General features: G+C 38.9%; 1 protein-coding gene across 3 annotated transcripts in view; it reads left to right on the top strand.

Moving 5' to 3' along the window:
- F8 (coagulation factor VIII) overlaps nucleotides 1-17,873 on the top strand; it is a 146,745-nt gene extending 128,872 nt beyond the window's left edge. For 2 of the 3 annotated variants that reach the window (XM_040743927.1, XM_040743926.1), the window contains 5 exons: nucleotides 1,858-2,013; nucleotides 14,818-14,962; nucleotides 15,394-15,542; nucleotides 16,257-16,433; nucleotides 17,488-17,873. In XM_040743927.1, coding sequence (XP_040599861.1) covers nucleotides 1,858-2,013; nucleotides 14,818-14,962; nucleotides 15,394-15,542; nucleotides 16,257-16,433; nucleotides 17,488-17,643 — 783 coding nt within the window. In that variant the 3' untranslated portion in view covers nucleotides 17,644-17,873. The remainder of the gene's footprint in view (nucleotides 1-1,857; nucleotides 2,014-14,817; nucleotides 14,963-15,393; nucleotides 15,543-16,256; nucleotides 16,434-17,487) is intronic. The other variant, XM_040743928.1, reaches the window with a different exon arrangement.
- The last annotated feature ends 1,688 nt before the right edge of the window (nucleotides 17,874-19,561 follow it).

Below are 19,561 nucleotides of genomic sequence, written 5' to 3'. Positions count from 1 at the left end.
TTTATGTTAAGGTTTTTGATACACTTGGACTTGAGCTTTGCGCATGGAAATAGATATGGATCTATTTGCAATCTTCTACATGTCAACCTCCAGTTATGCTAGCACATTTTCCATTGCTTTCATTTTCCATTGTATAATTTTAGCTTCTTTAACAAAAAAGAAGTATTTGGATATTCCTTTTTACATAGTTCTCTGGAGTTGTGGATTGTAGCCTGGTATCCTTTACTTTACTTCTAATATCTACTTATGAGTGAGAACATTTACACAAGGGAGTACTACTCAGCAGTAGAAAAAAACGACATCTTGAAATTTGCAGCCAAATGAATGGAATTGGAAAAACTCATCCTCAGTGAGGTAACACAGACCCAAAACATTTTCTAAGTATTAGCATTTACATACTACCATGTTAGATACCAGAGTTAGAGGGAAGATTTGCTTATTGATTAGCATGTATTAGTTACTAGATTCATCATATTACATTTATTACCTCTTTAATCCTTCAAGATAAACATTATCTTCACTTTACAGATAAACAAGGACATAAGAAGAATCTCAGTCCAATATAATAGAGGAAGACAAGCAAAGCACCTTTATAATGTAGTGCAATAATTTGCTAGAATAAAGGTATTATATATAACATGAAGTAGAAACTCAGGTAAAGCAGTACTACATTTGTCTGAGTCAGGGAAGACTAAGCATGAAGAATATTTTTTCAATTAACATTTGAAAGAGGTATAATGTATGGTGATGTTTTGTTTATGATCTAACAAATAATGCTTGCCTGAAGAATGCAACGCTAGCCGCACTAGTTAGCCATAAAGACCAGGCAGTGGTGGTATACAACTTTAATACCAGCACCCAGGAGACAGAGGCAGACAGATCTCTGTTAATACAGTGCCACCCCAAGCTACATGAAATTGATCCAGTCTAAAAGAGAAACAGAGCTCACACAACTTTAATCTCAGCACTTGAAAGTAATATAAGGTGGGAGGAGACAGGAGCTCAGTGATGTCTCAGGTTTTGTGGAGACAGATGAAGTCTAGAGATGCAATCTGAGGACAGGATTGCCCTTTTACTCTGAGCACTGTTAGAGGTGAGTACTCTCTAGTGACTGACTGCTTTGCTTCTCTGGTCTTCAACTTTAACCCCAATTAATACCAATTAGAATTCATGCCATAATAATAGTTTATTCCTGATAATATTGCAGAGATAGTGCTGATCTAGGAAGGGGAGGAAAATAGTTTTAGTTGGTGCAGAAGTATTGGCAAAGTAGGCCGGTCTTGATTTTAAAAATCAAGTTAAAAATTTTTCTTGAGATAAAATTTTCAGCTACGGGGAAGATATCTAGTATGTTAAGAAGGATCCTCGATGGGTGTTGGTGGTTCACGCCTTTAATCCCAGAACTCAGAAGCCAGAGGCCGGCAGATTTCTGTGAGTTCGAAGCCAGCCTGGTCTACGAGTTCCAGGACAGGCTCCAAAACAATACAGAGAAACCCTGTCTTGAAAAACAAAACAAAACAAACAAACAAACAAAAGAATTGGTAAAGTATTAGACTATTCTGGTTCATTTGTGCAGCCCCATGGATGTGTATGAGGAGGAAATGACTCATTGATTTGAAAGTGATCTGGTTTACCAGGAAATAGATAATTCAATAAATACCTTTCCTACTCATCCCTACCATATGTTGCATTGTTTTAAATACATACATGTTCAAATTTCAACACTGGTACCTGATTCCCCTTACCATGCAAGCATTAGAGTCTTCCTAAGTAAATAATTAATAACAATAAATACTTATTTTTCAGAGTATAGTATGTGCTTTAAAACCAATTAAAATAAGTTGGTTTTTTTGGTAGGTAGATCTGTTGACACCAATGATTATTCATGGCATCAAGACTCAGGGTGCCCGTCAGAAATTTTCCAGCCTCTACATCTCACAGTTTATCATCATGTATAGTCTTGATGGGAAGAAGTGGTTGAGTTATCGAGGGAATTCCACTGGAACCTTAATGGTATGTAATTAGTTCTTTCATGAGAGTGCATGAAAACTTTAAAGAGTGTTTCACAGATGGTACACCCTAAAAACTCCAAAAAATTAATTTTCTTCCTATGGGTTAATGTTAATGTTTATGGACATACAAAAAAGCCAAAGTTTTAATGCTTTCATACATGATAAAATACAGACATGTTGTATTATGAGAATGTGAATTTTCTTAGGGATCTATAAGTGAAAGACTTTAGTTTATCAGCCAGAACCATGAATAGAGATTAAGATCTGTCTTGTACATGTAAGAAAGGGAAAACCTTGGGAATTTATTCTCTAAAGGTAAGCTCAAGGAAATTAACCAGCCATAAAGTCTATTTTCCATATATATACTCAATTATTTTATGGGTTTTTAAATTTTAATAATTTTTATTTAAATTAGAAACAATCTAATTTTACATACCAATCCCAGTTCTTCCCTTTCCCTCCTGACCTCCCCCCACCAACCCCCATCCCACGCCCATCCCCTACCCAGGGTGGGTGAAGCTCATCATCAAAGTCTGTCACATCATTTTGGGCAGGACCTAGGCCCTTCCCTGTGTATCTAGACTGAAAGTAGCCCTCCATAGGGAATGGGCTCCCAAAGCCCATTTGTGCACTAGGAATAAATTCTGGTTCCACTGCCAGAGGCTCCATGGACTGCCCAGGTCTCCCAACTGACACCCATGTTCAAGGGGCCTGCTTCAGTCCTATACTGGTTCCCCAGCTGTAATACTAGGGTCCGTGAGCTCCCAGTTGCTCAGGTCAGCTGTTTCTGTGGGTTTCCCCAGCATGGTCTTGACCCCTTTGCTCATCATTCCTCCCTCTCTACAACTGGATCCCAGGACTTTGGCTCAGTGCTTAGCTGTGGATCCCTGCTTCTGCTTCCATCAGCTACTGGATGAAGGCTCTAGGATGGCATTTAAAGTAGTCATCAATCTCATTATTGGAGAAGGGCATTTAAGGTGGCTATTGCTTAGTTTCTTAGTTGGGGTCATCCTTGTGAATCCATGGACATTTCCATAGTGCCAGATTTCTCTTTTAAACCTGTAATGGCTCCCTCTATTAAGGTATCTCTTTTATTTCTCTCCTTCTCTATTCTTCTCCCAACTCGACTTTCCTGATCCCTCATGTTCTCTTCTCCTCTCCTCTTTCTCCTCGCACCCTCTCCCCTTCCCCCATTCTCCCAATTTGCTCAGGAAATCTTGTCCCTTTCCCTTCTCCAGGGGACCATGTATGTTTCTCTTAGGGTCCTCTTTGTTTCCTGGCTTCTCTGGGGTTGTGAATTGTGGCTGGTTATCATTTGCTCTATGTCTAATATACACTTATGAGTGAGTACATAACATGCTTGTCTTTCTGTGTCTGAGTTACCTCAGTCAGGATGGTTTCTTCTATTTCCATCCATTTGCCTGCGAATTTCAAGATTTCATTGTTTTTTCACTGAGTAGTAATCCATTCTGTAAATGTACCACATTTTCTTTATCCATTCTTCAGCTGAAGGGCACTTAGGCTGCTTACAAATTCTGGCTATTGGAAAAAAACAATGGAATATTAAAATTTGCTAGCAAATGGATGGCACTTGTGAGGTAACCCAGTCACAAGAAGACAAGCATGGTATGTACTCAATCATATATGGATTTTAGGCATGAAACAGGGGAGTGACAGTCTACAATCCGATAGCAAGAGAATCTGGGAAACAGGGAGGACCCTAAGAGAGATATGCATGGTAACCCAGAGAAAGAGAACAGGACCACATCTTCTGAGGGGATTGGAAGCATGGTGAGAGGGGTGAGGAAGCTGGGAGAAAGAGAGGGGGTGAAGAGGAAAGGAGAGGACAACATGGGGGAGCAGGAAAGTTAAGTCAGGGGAAGAATAGAGGAGAGAAGGATGAGAGATACCACAATAGAGGGAGCCATTATAGGTTTGAAACCCACAGAAGCAGCTGACCTGAGCAGGGGGATCTCATAGACTCCAGAATGATAACTGAGAGGCCAACATGGGACTGATCCAGACCCCTTGAACGTAGGTGTCAGTGAGGAGGCCTCATCATTCTTTGGGGCCTTGGGCAATAGATTAGCATTTAGCCCTGTCATCCATATGGAATTTGGGAGCCATGAAGGGATGCTGTCTCCACCTGGACACATGGGGGAGGGCCTAGGTCCTGCTCCAGATCATATGACAGATCCCCCATGAAGGGCCTCACCCTCCTTGGAGAGTGGAGTGGGGATTGCAGGAGGGATTGGGGAAGGGTTTAAGGGAGGTGGAAGAGGGGGAGGGAGAGGGAGCTGGGATTGACATGTGAAGCAAACTTGTTTCTAATTTAAATTAAATAAAAAATCAAGTTCTGGCTATTACAAATAATGCTGCTATGAACATAGTTGAACAGATGTCCTTGTGGTATGAATGTGCATCCTTTGGGTATATGCCTAAGAGTGGAATTGATGGATCTTCAGATAGACTGATTCCCATTTTTTCTGATAAACCGTTGTAGTAATTTCCAAAGTGGCTGTACAACTTTGCACTCCCACCAGCAATGTAGGAGTGTTTTTTCTCCACATCCTCTCCAGCATAAACTGTTGAAATAGGAAACAATACTACTTGAAAAGGAAAGGAGGTCTAAAATACTTTATTAAATATAGAAATCACTTACTAAGAAGTGCTCTGTTGTTCCACAGTGGCCAGAATCCAAGAGAGAGAGATTTACTTTCCCTTCTCCTTTTATTCCTCATCTGTCCCACGTACCCCTGTCCATGCCCAAAGGGGCGTGGACAGTATCTTGGATATGTGATCTTTCCCCTATAATTCCCCTTTTAGTCTAAATAAAAGATTTAAACTTGATACAAAGCTCAAACATATGCAACATATATACCTAGAATGTGATAAACAAGTTATAATCTACTTATATCCTAAACTAAGCATAACTATCCCATCTAAATCCTAAACTTATCTGAAAGAAATGCCCAAGTCTGAACACCTCCTTCCAATCCCAACCCTAAATAATTGAAAACTAACACCAACAGGTGTAAACTCCTGCAATATCAACAGTAGGGAAAGGGGGCGTAGTAGTCTCAAGATTACTTGCTGCTGAAATGGGATGACAACAATCTCATGGGAACCTGTAGGAAGAAAATGTTAGTGTAAAAAGAGTCTTAAATAGATTAAATAGTCTCTGTTTGGCAGGAGGTGCTTGATTGAAGTTCTTGACTGAAGTTCTAATGTTGATTGAAGCTCTTGTCTGAAGCTTTGGCCAGATTGTAGAAGGTGCACCACATCAGTTCATTGATCCAGAGTTGTGTTCAGTGATGTAGTTCAAAACTGGTTTCATGATGGTACTTGTCAGGTGGAATCAATGATGTGGGGCAGTTCAGATGCATCAAGTCAGATCTAGTGGAGTTGATGAAGTGGGGCCCCGTTTTCTTTCTGAAGTGTTTGAAGATTGCTGTTAGGAAATTCCTTGTTCTCTGGGAAACTCAAACATTAATGTTAACAGAGAAATTTTCAACTTTTATATGTATGCATACTGGGAAAGGCTACAATAAGGAAGATAGTAAACATGAGGGAAATTAGACTTTCAGAAAAGGAACCGAGTATAAAGAGATGACAGTCCCTAGTTTTGTTTTCTTCTGTCTTATATCAATGGCTCTTTGATATAATACAGAAATTCTGAATTTTATTTTAACAACATGCTTGGATTTAGAGTAGGAGAGCCAATCCAACTCCAAAGCCAGCTTTAGTTAAATGAATTGGGACTAAAAGAGTATTAACAAGCAAGGAGAAATGGATATTATAACAACAAGATGGAGAGAGTTAGACACTGATACCACACAGTGGATTCTTGTTTGTTTGATGGTCCTTTGGGTAGCTATCCTATCTTCTTCTGGTATCCATATGTCCAGTATTTTTTCGCTGTTTGGAGATGGGTGTCCCGGTGTAGACAAAAACAAAACACTTCCCTTCCTTTGTGAGGTCACCTTACATGTTATAGAATATGACTTTGTGAATGAGCTGTCATCTTTCCTCCTCCTGAGGTTTCTCCTATTTGGATCGAATCTTGATTAATTTTGATGGAATCCAAAGTTTTTCTTCCCCTGTGGAAACAAAGGCAAAACCCCTTCCCAATGTAACACATATCCAGGTTTCCAAACTGAGGTCTTAACATCCTTGAAATACACCGGTTGGTTTAGTTCAGAAATTTTTTGTGTAGTCAAGTATCTTTCTGCAGCTGTTTGTCCTTTCTCATTAGCATTAAGAAAGTTCTTGTCCCACGTACCCCTGTCCATGCCCAGTATCTTGGGTATGTGATCTTTCCCCTACAATCTGTCTTTGATGTTTTTAATTCTAGCCATTCTGACAGGTGTAAGATGGTATCTCAGAGTTGTTTGGATTTGCATTTCCTTGATGGCTAAGGATGTTAGGTAATTTCTTAAGTGCTTTCCAGCCATTTTAGATTCCTCTATGGAGAATTATCCCGATTTTTTGGATGTGAGCCTAGCCTTTAATGGCTAAGCTATCCCTCCAGCCATGTAACCCACTTTTTAATTGGATTCTTTGGTGTTTTGGTGACTAGCTTCTTGAGTTCTTTGTATATTTCGGAAACCAGCCCTCTGTCAGATATGGGATTGGTGAAGATATTTTCCCATTCTGTAGGCAGCCATTTTGTCTTGTTGACTGTGTCTTTGCTTCTCAGTATCAGGAGTCCCATTTATTTATTTATTTTTGGTTTTTTATTTTTAAATTTAAATTAGAAACAAGGTTGCTTCACATGTCAGTTACAGGTCCCTCTTCCTTTCCCTCCCCTCCTCCCATGTGCTCACACCAACCCCCCCAATACCACCCTCATTTCCCCAGGGAGGGTGAGGCCCTCCACGGGGGTGTCTATAGTCTGTCATTTCATCCAGGGCAGGACCTAGCCCCTCCCACAAAAATCTAGGCTGAGAGAGCATCTCTCATTGTTGAATGGGCACTCAAGTCCATTTGTGTGCCCTGGATAAATACTGATCTGCCTCCCAAGGCCCAATAGATTGCCTAGGCCTCCTCATTGACACCCACATTCAGGGGGTCTTGATTAGTCCCATGCTGGATTCCCAGCCATCAGTCTGGGATTCAAGAGCTCCCCCTTGTTCAGGTCAGCTGCTTCTGTGGGTTAAACCAGCCCAGTCTTAACCCCTTTGGTCATCTGTCCTCCCTCTCTGTCACTGGGTTCCTTGAGTTCAGCTCAGTGTTTAGCTGTGGGAGTCTGCCTCTGATTCCATCAGACATTGGATGAAGGTTCTGTTCCCCAGACTCTCTGGCCATGGGATTGTAGGCTGGCACTCCCCAGATCTATGTCTAAAAACTATATATAAGAGAGAGTACATAGCATGTTTGTCATTTTGTGACTGGGTTACCTGGCTCAGGATGGTTTCTACTAGAGCCATCCATTTGCCTACAAATTTCAGGATTCCATTGTTTTTTTCTGCTGAATAGTACTCCATTTTATACACATTTTCTCTATCCATTCTTCGGTTGAGGGGCATCTAGGTTGTTTCCAGGACCTAGCTATTACAAATAATGCTGCTATGAACATAGTGGAACAAATGTCCTTGTATAAATGTGAATCTTTTGGATATATGCCTAAGAGTGGATTTGCTGGGTCTTGTGGTAGTCGTATTCCCATTTTTCTGAGGAATCTCCATACTGATTTCCAAAGTGGTTGTGCAAGTTGGACTCCCACCAGTAGTAGAGGAGTGTTCCCCTTTCTCCACATCCTCTCCAGCATAAATTGTTGTTGGTGCTCTTTTTTCTTTTTCTTTTCTTTTTTGGCACTAATCAAGTACAATTTATGTTTCCCATATATTCTTGAATGTGGAGCCTTCCACTGAAGTCTGATGAGTTTCCAGGGCTCTCTCTCTCTCTATCTGTGTGTGTGTGTGTGTGTGTGTGCATGTGTGTATGTGTGTGTGATATTATAATATTATTGTAACATTTCTTTCTTCCATTTCCCTTTCCAAATTCTCCCATACACCCCTTCCTTCTATTCTTCAAATTCATGGCCTCCTTTTCCCTTGTTATTACATGAATATATGTTCCTAAATATAACCTGTTCAGTCTGTATAATATTACTTGCATTTATTTTTCAGGACTGACCATTTGCACTGAACAAGGAAATACTCCTAGGTTTCCTCAGTTGTCTGTAGTTCTTTGTTTAGGGTTGAGGCCTCTTGGACTTTTCCCTGTCTGTTTTACCATGTCTATTAGTGTCATCCTTGTTCCACTCACATTTGGGCAGTCATGTTGGTGAAATTTTATGAGTATATATTTTGACATTACTGGGAGAGACAATCTCACAGCAAACTCTCTGATCCTCTGGCTCTTCATATCTTTCCATTGCCTCTCCCACAATGTTCCCAATGTCTTAGGTGTAGGAGTGTTTTGTAGATATATATCCACAACTCTGCATATTTACTGGTTGTGGTTTTCTGTAGTGGTGAGGGATGAAGACCACACTTATCTATGGGTATTAGAAAACATTTTATAGATTGTTTTTAGGTATTTTGCTGGTTTAATAAAGTAGTAGTTATAGATTCTTTTCCTCCAATAACCATACTTCATTAACACTGAGTAGTTAGCTAGGTTTCCAAGTACCAGGCATGGTATCCCTCTTGCTGAGAGGGTCTTGAATCCAATTAGAGAGCTGTTGATTACCATTAAGCTATGCATGTCACTACTGCACCCTTAGGATTATCGTGCCATTTTAGTCATTGAAGTATTTCATGAGCATAATAGCTGGGTAGGACTGTTGGTTGCCTCCCTTCTTTGGAAACTTGCATGGTGCCTTCTGGTACCATGAAAGTTAGTCTTCTTGGAGGGCACATTCAACTTAAGAGTCTCTGGACCGTGTTTCTGAAGTATATGTTGTGTTCAGCAGTACCAACGTACCTCCCACTTCTGGAACCAACCAAGGGCAACAGCAGTAATCTGCATGTTTTTGTTGTCTCTTGGATTGGGCTACACTTTTAAAGAAAGTGTAGATTATCCATTTCCCAGCACCTATCAATTATAAATAGTTCCTTGACAAGGAGTGAGACTTTATGCCACCTCCCCCCTCTGTGATGGAATTTGGTCTGATTTGAACTTGTGTAGGTCTTGTGCATATTGATACAACCACTCAGAGTTCATATGTATAATTGTCCTTCTATGTCTGGAAGACACCATTTCTTTGCAGTTATCCACCACCTATGGCTTTTGTACTCTTTCTACCTTCTCTTCCACAATAATCCTTGAGCTTGGGAAGGAGGGGCATTATATATATATGTGTGTGTGTGTGTGTGTGTGTGTGTGTGTGTGTGTGTGTGTGTACATTCCATTTAGGGCTGTGAGCATTCTTCAGTCTCTTATTCTCTGCACCTTGGCATGTTGTGGGTCTCTGTATTAATCACCATCTACTTTAAAGAGAAGCTTCTCTTATGAGGGTTGACAGTAATAAGTGATAAGGAGTTGATTTAATACAGTTCATTTAGCAGAATAAAAGTATTGAGTTTCTCTTCTAGGGCCTATAACCTCTCTAGTAACAGGTTCTTGGTCTGACAATGTTGCTAGATATGGGTTTCATCTTGTGGAACAGGCCTTAGATCTAAGCAGAAAGTGGTTTGTTACTTTCATAAGATTTATGCCACTATTAAACCAGTGGAAAAATTCAAGCCAAACCAGTCATATTGTAGCTCACAGGGTACATAGCTGGGTAAGATTGTTGATTACCTCTCTGCCTGGAAGTGTGCATACAACATTGTATCATATCACTATAAAGCTAGCCAGTAGGGATAAATTTTTTTGTCAATGCCAGTTTGGTTTTTTTATGGTCTATTACTGAAGTGTGTGGTGTCTTCATCAATAGGGGCTTACCATAAAGTTCTGTATGGTAATTTTTAGCATTGGAAACAGACTTAATGTTTGGGAGCCTATGTAAACTCACTGGCCAACAAATCTAAAAGACATAATCCATTCCTGTTACTGGGCTTTCAGTTTGTTAGTCTCTGCTGCCTAGTGGGGATACTGCTGTCTCTTTATAAGGTAACATCATTTTAACTCTCTATATAAGTATATTTTAGTATCTTCATCAGTAGTAGGTTTTCATATGACTTATTCAAAATGTCTTTTGTGTTATTTATACCTCTCCACATTCCCTCCTCTTAGCCTGACTTACCCACTTCCACCCAAATATAACCCTTCCTGTTCCATTATTCCCATTTAACCCTATATACCAGTGAGTTTTACTTCCCCTTTCTTGAAAGCCCCTCTATAGCCCTTACTAATTTCGTGGCCTCCATGGGTATTCCACATAGACTACACATATATGATTCAAAGCCAAAATCTATGAATTTGAAAAATGATGTTTGTTATGCTGGGTCTAGGTTATCCAACTCAGAATGATTGTTGCCAACTCCATCCATTTATCTGAAATTTTCATAATTTTGTTTTTCTTTTCTTTCTTTTCTTTTTTTAAACAGGTTATCTCTACATATACCTTGATGTTCTGGATTTCATTGTGTAGACCAGGTTGACCTTGAACTCACAGAGATCTGCCTGCCTCTGCCTCCCAAGTGCTGGAATTAAAGTTGTGTGCCACCAAACCTGGCTAATTTTGTTTTTCTTGGTGGCTAATATTCCATTGTGTAACTGTACTACATTTTCTTTATCCATTCATCGGTTGATAGATGTCTAGGCCATTTCCACTTCCTAGCTATTGTGAATAGAGCAGCAATGAACATGAATGAATAGCAGGCATCTTTGTAGTATAAAATGGAGGCCTTTAGGTATATGCCCAAGAGCATATACCTAAAGGATCATGTGGTAGGTCTGTTTCTACCTTTTTAGGAACTTCCACATAAGTTTCCATACTGTCTACATCAGTTTTGACTCTCACCAGCAATGAAAAAGTATTTCCCTTTCCTTGAATCCACACCAGATTTGTTATCCTTTTTTTAAATCTTAGCCATTCTGACTTGGGTAAGATGAAATCTCAAAGCAGTTTTAAAATTCATTTCCCTAATGGCTAAGGATGTTGAACATTAAAACAAATGTTTCTCATGAATTTATATTTCATTTTTTGAGAACTCTCATTTTAGTCACATGCTGTATTTTTCAATTAAGTGTTTTTCCCTTCTTTTGTGGTTTTTAATTTTTCTTTCATTTTCTTTCTTGTTTTTTTTGGCAGGGTCTCACTATGTAACCCTGGCTGGCCTGAAGCTCATTATGTAGACTAGGATAGCTTCTAACTTGGTGATTCTAAACCTCCCTAATGCTGTGACCCTTTAATACAGTACCTTGAGTTGTGGTGACCCTCAAAATAAAATTATTTCGTTGCTGCTTCATAACTGTTATTTTGTTTCTTTTACGAATTTTAACATAAATATCTGATATGCTGGATATCTGATGTGCAACCCCAATGACATTGTGACACACAGGTTAAGAACCACTGTTCTAGTTCACAGACATCTGCCCGTCTCTGCCTCCAGAGTGCTAAAATTAATGATGGGCACACTGGCTGTTTGTTTTCTCAGTATATAAGGTGGGGGTTTTTTGTTTTGTTTTGTTTTTACTTATTTATGTAGTCTGAATACTAACCCTCTATCATACTAATAATGTTGCATTGGAAAGGAGAGAGCAGAAAAGAAGTAGGGACAGGCTGTAAACATCAAGGCCCAAACCCCAGGAACTTACTTCCTGGATCAAGATTCTACTTCCCAAAGTTACCAAAATTTTCCAAAACTGCACCACCAGCCTGAGACCAAATGTTCCAAACATGAACGCTTCTGAAAGACATCCACATTCAAACCACAATAGCTCATAACTTTATAAATTTGTATCTCATACTTCTAAAGGTTCAGTGTCATGACATAAGCTTCTTTTCATGTCTTCTGTGATCCAGGTGGAAGATAGATAGCATCACATTAGTAGAAGTATCCATGAGAAAGATCATATTGGCAATATAGGGAATCAAAGAATGAATCAGGATGAGGTTTTCTCTTTAATGACAACTTAATCTTGCATAAGAACAAGAATTCCACAAGAATTATCCCAATTCCATCTGAAGACAATGCCCCCCAGTGTCCTCTTACTAGGTTCTTTCTCTTCCTCTCATCTCAGTGTGTATCTCCAGCTGTCCTGGATTCCCTAAGTGGAAGTAGACCAGGCTAACTTCAAACTCAGAAATTTGTTCACCTCTGACTCCCGAGTACTTGAATTAAAGATACGTGCCATCATGCCAGGCTTAGGTTCTATCTCTTAAAGGGCCTTCTATTAATAGAGAGTTGGAGTCACTTCAATCCTTTGTGGTATGGCCTTAAAGATTAGGGACACCTTTCCTAGAGTACCATCCCAGAAAAAGAACCAGAGACCAGAAGAAATGTTAAGGAAACTTTTAATGAAACCAGAATTTAGGGAAAGGATATTATATCTTGCAAGAAAGGACAAGGCAAGTCATGTAAGAAAATAACAAAGAATGAAGTAGTATCAAGTCTTTGTTTATTGAGGGTTTTATTGAAATAGGCCTGAAAATTGCATTCTGCTGAGAGGGTTGACATTAGAAAGTTTTAAGCTGCTTCATTAAGATCTTGTCTTTACCTGGTGGTGGTAGTGGTGCATGCCATTAATCCCAGCACTCAGGAGGCAGAAGTAGGAAGATCTCTGTGAGTTCAAGGACAGCCTGGTCTACTCTACAGAGCTAGTTCCAGGACAGCTAAGGCTGTTACACAGAGGAACTTTGTCTCAAAAAAAACAAAAAAAACAAAAAAATATGTCTTCTCAAGGACTGGAGAGATGGCTCAGTGGTTAAGAGCAGTGGCTGCTCTTCCAGAGGACCTGGTTTCAATTCCCAGCACCAACAGTCTGTAACTCCAGTTCCAGGGGATCTGATATCCCCACACAGACATACATGCAGGCAAAACCAAAAAATAAAAGAACCTGTCTTCTCTCCCACTTCTCTAATTCCTTGCCTACCTATCACGAAGATGCTATGCTAGAAATTTAGATGACTAGATACACTGAGGAGGGCCTAGGTCCTGCCCCAAATGATGTGACAGACTTTGATGATTCCCCCATGGAAGTCCTCACCATCCTTGGGGAGTGTGTGTGGGGTGGATTGGGGGAGTTATGGGGAGCATGGGAGTATGGGAAGGAGAGGAAACAGGGGGAGGGATTAATATGTAAAATAAGATTGTGTCTAAATAAAAAATTACTGAAAAAGTTGTTCATAAGAACGAAGAAAAAGAAACTTGGACATTTTTTATCTTTCCACAAGGTCAGAATTTATTGAAAAATAAATTCATAAATTATGTTGATTTTATTAGCTATGATTTGGCAAGTAGTTCCAGTTTACCTTGATAATTGGCTATTGGGAAAATGGGTTATTTTATTTCAATCTTTACTAATATTAATTCTTGATTATTAATATTAATTATAATTATTAATTCTCAAAAATGTATTAATACTTCACAAAATAATAAACAAATATGAAGGTTACAGAATGACTAGAAAGTGTTAAAGAGTATGCAGAATTCAGAGATAACATCTTGATGCAAAGTGCAAGGAAGAGTCTGGGGGGGCAGATAAGAAGTCTTATGAAGCACAGAACAGAGCTGTTTTCAGTTGCAGAAATGTCAGATGCAGTTGTTACAGGTGACAACACATTTCAGCTGTTAGTTTGATGTTGGCCAAGTTTCACAAGCAGAAGAAACTGGAAACCGCATTACAGCTTGAGCTCAGGAACAGAGGCAGAGTCTTTTGATGTGGCAAAATTCCTGGACAAGGCTCATGACAAGTGACCTTGTGATTGGTTAGTGTGCCTACCACACTTTAGTCTTGAGGTGCTCCTTCTTCTACAGTCCCAAGTGAGGGGGCTCTATGTGGTTGAATTGATAAGTTCATGTGCCTGGTGTCTCTGGCATATTATTTACTTGTATAAATAAATTATCATTTTATGCCTCCCAATATTCTGTCAAATAATGGCTATCACTTGTGTAAACAAGATATAGAATCATTATCACTTGGTTCTTACACTCAGAATGGAGTAGCTCAGGCCAATACTGTTGCTTTATCAAACTGAATAATTTAAGACTAAGCAAGCCAGCTTCTTATCCTCTACCATAACACTTCAATACCACAACATTCAGTATCAGTTCTCCAACACACGAAATTAAGAAAAAAACTAATCCAAACCATAGCTATCTGTTACTAGGAGTGTTGATGAAAATGGCCCTTCCAAGGTAGTTGGGTGGATAGGGCTAGTGTTAGGACTACACATGAGTGGGGTTGGATCTCAGTCCACAAAATGTAGTCTGCTTCTGAGTGTATAATCAGGATTATATGCAGTAGGCTATACTTGGCTTGGTGATTCCATAGTGTTTCTCAGCCTCCTATGTGCATCCCAAGATGTTTGCCAAATTGTTTTTCCTGTGAAATGAGAGCTAGATATCTCTTATTTCACCAGCTTACTGGTGTAACTATTCAAACCTTGCCTTTCTGATTGCTCTCAGTGATACTGTGAGGGAGTTACAAAGTGCTAATGGCTTCCTCAACTTTTATGAGGTACCCAAGGTAGAAAGCCACTTCATTTCACCCAGACCACACTGAACTACCTTATTCTACTCTTCCTCGTGGTGCTTTTTTAAAAAAATCTTCATGTATACCATGCTAACACCTATCTAGTCTGTATATTGAAAAAATGCCAGAGGCAAAATTAGAAGGAAAATGTAAATAGTACCACTTTATGCGTTGTATTTACTTTCCACATATTTTTTATAATGTCTTATAATAGGTCTTCTTTGGCAATGTGGATTCATCTGGGATTAAACACAATAGTTTTAATCCTCCAATTATTGCTCGGTATATTCGTTTGCACCCCACTCATTCTAGCATCCGCAGTACTCTTCGAATGGAGTTGATGGGCTGTGATTTAAACAGTAAGTGCCAAGTCATCCTTTCTCAACCATAAGTAGAAAAACTGTTTTAGTTATCCTGAGACTGTAAGGAGGGATTTCTATCACAGAACTGTCAGTGATAAAAAAACAAAACAACAACAAAAACCCCAGCACAGTCCTGAAATAAACAAAGAAGCAAACAAACAGGAGTTTCATACTGTAGTTATACTAACCATAGGGTTTGCCAGAAGCAGTCATCTATATTTCTATCAACAAGGAAATTAAAATCAAGCAGAAATAAGCAAAACTGACCAAAAAATCTAGGCATTTTAACAATGGCAGAAATTGTGTAAAAGTTGATACCTGAAAATTATCATGATGACAGTATCTCTAGAAAATTGAAGGCAGCCCAGTCAGTGAGATCTAGGCTGCAGCCTACCCATGTGACAACATTGCAATTTTGTTTCTTTGAGGTTGTAGCATACCATTGGGAATGGAGAATAAAGTAATATCAGATACACAAATTACTGCCTCATCCTACTTCACCAATTTGTTTGCCAATTGGTATCCTTCACAAGCTCGACTTCACCTCCAGGGAAGGACTAATGCCTGGCGACCTCAGGTACAAACAATATATTTACCACTTAACTAATAAAAATAGATAATAGAGCCTGGAAAAATAGAATCCCTTGTTTTTCGTAGGTGTTTCTCGTCATTGTTCCTAAGAACAGTGGCATTTAGTTGATATATCATGTGACTTTACACAGCATTCACTGAAGAAACAGTTGGTCATTAATGAACTACCTGGAAGAATACTAGGCTAATATCTGTGAAATCATCATGGTAGCTAAAGTCCAATACAGAGCTGGTGAGATGGCTCGGCAGATCAAAGTACTTGCCACCAAACCTAAAGAACTGAGATCAGTTCTTAGAGTCCACATAGGGGAAGGAGAGAACCAACTCCTTTAAGTTGTCCTCACATCCCCACACAGGCTCCATGGCCCATTACTGTACACACACACACACACACACACACACATACACACACACACACACACACCAGGACAAATAAGTAAATGCAATGAAAAAATTAAAGTCCAGAGTATTATTATTTTGAATGAGTTTGGCTACTACATTGCCAGACTTTATATTCTAGTAGATACTCCTTTGGCACTTTCTAGGAAAAAAGTGGCCCTCAGGATTCTTAGCCAAGTAAAGAAAGAAGACAAACCATTATGTAGGGTAGTAAGTACTGTAGTGTGGTTAAAAAGAGAGTTGTGGATTTCTGGAAGCAAATAGTGACAAAGGAAATATTATTCCAATATCTCTTCCTCAGGTGAATGATCCAAAAGAATGGTTGCAAGTGGACTTAAAAAAGACAATGAAAATCACTGGAATAATAACGCAGGGAGTTAAATCTCTCTTTACCAGCATGTTTGTGAAAGAGTTCCTTATCTCCAGCAGTCAAGATGGCCATCACTGGACTCACATTTTACATAATGGCAAAGTAAAGGTATGTTCTCACAGGAAAGGTACAGTGGATATGGTGACTCAAGCCTATAATAATGTCACTCAGTTCAAGGTCAAGTTGAGTTACAGAGTAAGAACCTACCTTTAAAAATTAATGAAAGATATAACATGTCTTAGATCTTGACATTTATAAATAGAACCAGATTAATTTGTGACCACACTCTCAGGACAAAATTTACTAAGAACCTACATTAACAGAAAACTGTGAATGACATTCTGAGAGAATATAGGAACTACAAGCAAAGAAGTAAAATTCCAAGGAAAAAACAAAGTCTTAAAAGAAGCAGCTTATACAAAGGTGACCTCAGCGCCTGGGATCTCATGCCTTTAATCACAGCACTAGGGAGATAGAGACAGGAGTGATATGGCTGGGCAGAGAAAGGAATATAAGGAGGAGAAGACAGGAATTCAGAACCTTTTGTCTCTGAGGATTTGTGGAGACCATGATTGCTATTTCAGCTGGGTAAATGTAAGATCTGCTGCCTTGACTGCTTTGCTTTTGTGATCTTCAGCGTGAAGCTTGAACCCCAGTATCAGTTTCTGGATCTTTTAGTTTTCATGCTATAACTCATCTTACAACAGTGACTGTGGAGTCAACTAGTTGAGTCCTGACTCCCACCTCCAGATTACTTGGCACAGAGATATTGTTTATGACCTCAGGCAAAGCATTTTATTTTATTGAGTTTTGGACATGGGTGAGAATATTTCAGATGTAAGGCATAGCTAGAGCAGTCCTACATAGCAGATAAGTGGCTTGATCTCAATTCTACAAGTCAAAACAACTTTTTGGTTCATGGATTCATCTAATCTCCCAAAGTTCAATCTTAAAATGCTAAAATCAAATTGAAGTAAGTCACTCGCATGTTGTGATAAGCATTATGACAGATGCAAAGAGGGGAAAGTGCTATGAGGAAGAGGAGATATTGATGAGTGACAGAGCAACGAGAAACTGAACTTGAGGCTTCTAGCAAGAATGTGGTATAAATGGTACTTTTGTTTTGTCAGTCAGTTAATAAATTCTATCTATCCTCTTTCAGGTTTTTCGGGGGAATCAGGACTCATCCACACCTATGGTAAATTCTCTAGACCCACCATTACTCACTAGATATCTTCGAATTCACCCCCAGATCTGGGAGCACCAAATTGCCCTTAGGCTTGAGATCCTGGGATGTGAAGCCCAGCAACTGTACTGAGGTGGCTTCTGCATCCTCTGCTTGTTACCCTTTGCCTCCTACTTCAGCTCCAGGATTGTCTTAGTCAGTGTGTTATTTCTGTGAAGAATCAACATGACCATGGCATCTCCTATCAAAGGAAGCATTTAATTGGGGCTTGCTTATTACTTCAGAGGTTTAGTCCATTATTTTCATGGTGAGTAGCATGGTGACATGTTTGCAGACATGGTGATGGAGAAGGAGCTGAGCATTCTACAGTTGGATCCACAGGCTGCAGGAAGAGAGAGAATGGGGCTGGCATGGGCTTTTTAAATCTCAAAGTCCATCCTCAGTGACACACTTCCTCCAACACAGCTACACCTATTACAACAAGACCATACCTCCTGATCATTCCCTGTAACTCTACTCCCTAATGACTAAGAATTCAAATATATGAGACTATGGGGGACATTCCTTAAAACCACAACAATATTCCCTCACCAATTCAAGACTAGCATCCCTCTTAAGTTTCCACATGCGTACTGCCCCTCCTCACTGTTCATGCCACCATCATTTTATTTAAAACCATACAATCATACATGACTCTACTCTTATAGTTTCCAAATTATTAATTCTGCATTTTATGATAACTTAAGTCTCAAAAGATTCATAATTGAGGTTGTGAAGCATCACACTAAATTTTATAGTCAGTATCAAATATGCTTTGTACACTACCAAAACCAAAAAAAAATCTGTGACAGAATCAAAACTAGAAAAACAATTAGTTTGTACCATCTTAAATGACTCATGTCTATTACTTGCATCCAGTCATTCCTAATTCCCTTATATTTAGCCTTCCTTGATCTCTTTTCTTGAAGTCATATAGTACCCAAATGTACATTTGTTTACATATATACATATACTATTGGCTAGATTCTGCATATGAGAGAAAATATGCAAGTTGTTTTTCTTTCTGAGATTGTATGACCTTCCTTGATAATATACATTCTAAGTCTATCCATGTTCATGCAAACTTTACCTTCATTTAAACGTTACTTTAAAACCTGAAACACTGAAACTTTTAGAAGGAAACATAGGGATACACTTCAAGATATCAGCAGGAACTAACCCCAAGTAGCAAGAGATGGGACTACACAAAAGCAAAAAGTTTCTGTACAACAAAAGAAGCAATTAGCAGTTAACATATAGCCTACAGAATAAGTGAAAAGTCTTTATCAGTTACACTTCATAAACGTGTAACTATCCAGAATTTACAAAGAACTGCAGAAACTAAATACCAATAAATTGATTATTAATCAATTTATACACAAATGAACATAATGCACAGTTTTCAAAAAATGAAACTACACTGAGATACCACCTCACCCAAGTCATAATAGCTATCAACAAATCTGATAAGAAATGTTGGAAGGGGTGTGGAGAGGAAGCATAATTTATTCACTGTTGGTGGAGTTCAAATTAATACAACCATTGTGTAAATCAATTTGGAAATTTCTCAAAAAATTAAAAATAGAACTACCATATGACCCAGCTGTTTCACTCCTGGACATATGCCTAGAGAACTTCATACCCTACCACAGAGATATTTGCACCTCTGTGCTTATTCTGCATTGGTCACTCTAGCAAGGAATTAGAATCAACAGAAGAATGGATAATGGAAATTTGCTATATACATATATATGTGTATGTATGTATGTATAATGGAATGCTACTCAGCTCTAATGATAATATTCTACTAAAAGACATTTTTAATATTTTCATAGTAAAATGGATAAAGTTTTATTAGTGCATTCATTTTACTTCTTCCTTCACCTAATTTTCTGTCAAAACAAAAATATAACAGACATTTTATGATATATCTTTGTTGTTGAATCGTGAGAAAACTCAACTGTTGAAAATAGTGAACACTCCAGTATTCATTGCCACATTCTCCCCAGAG

Source organism: Mesocricetus auratus, unplaced genomic scaffold, assembly GCF_017639785.1.
Source record: "Mesocricetus auratus isolate SY011 unplaced genomic scaffold, BCM_Maur_2.0 Super-Scaffold_100003, whole genome shotgun sequence".
Taxonomy (NCBI): domain Eukaryota; kingdom Metazoa; phylum Chordata; class Mammalia; order Rodentia; family Cricetidae; genus Mesocricetus; species Mesocricetus auratus.
The sequence above is the reverse complement of the archived record's forward strand: the minus strand, read 5'-3'. Positions and strand labels throughout refer to the sequence as shown.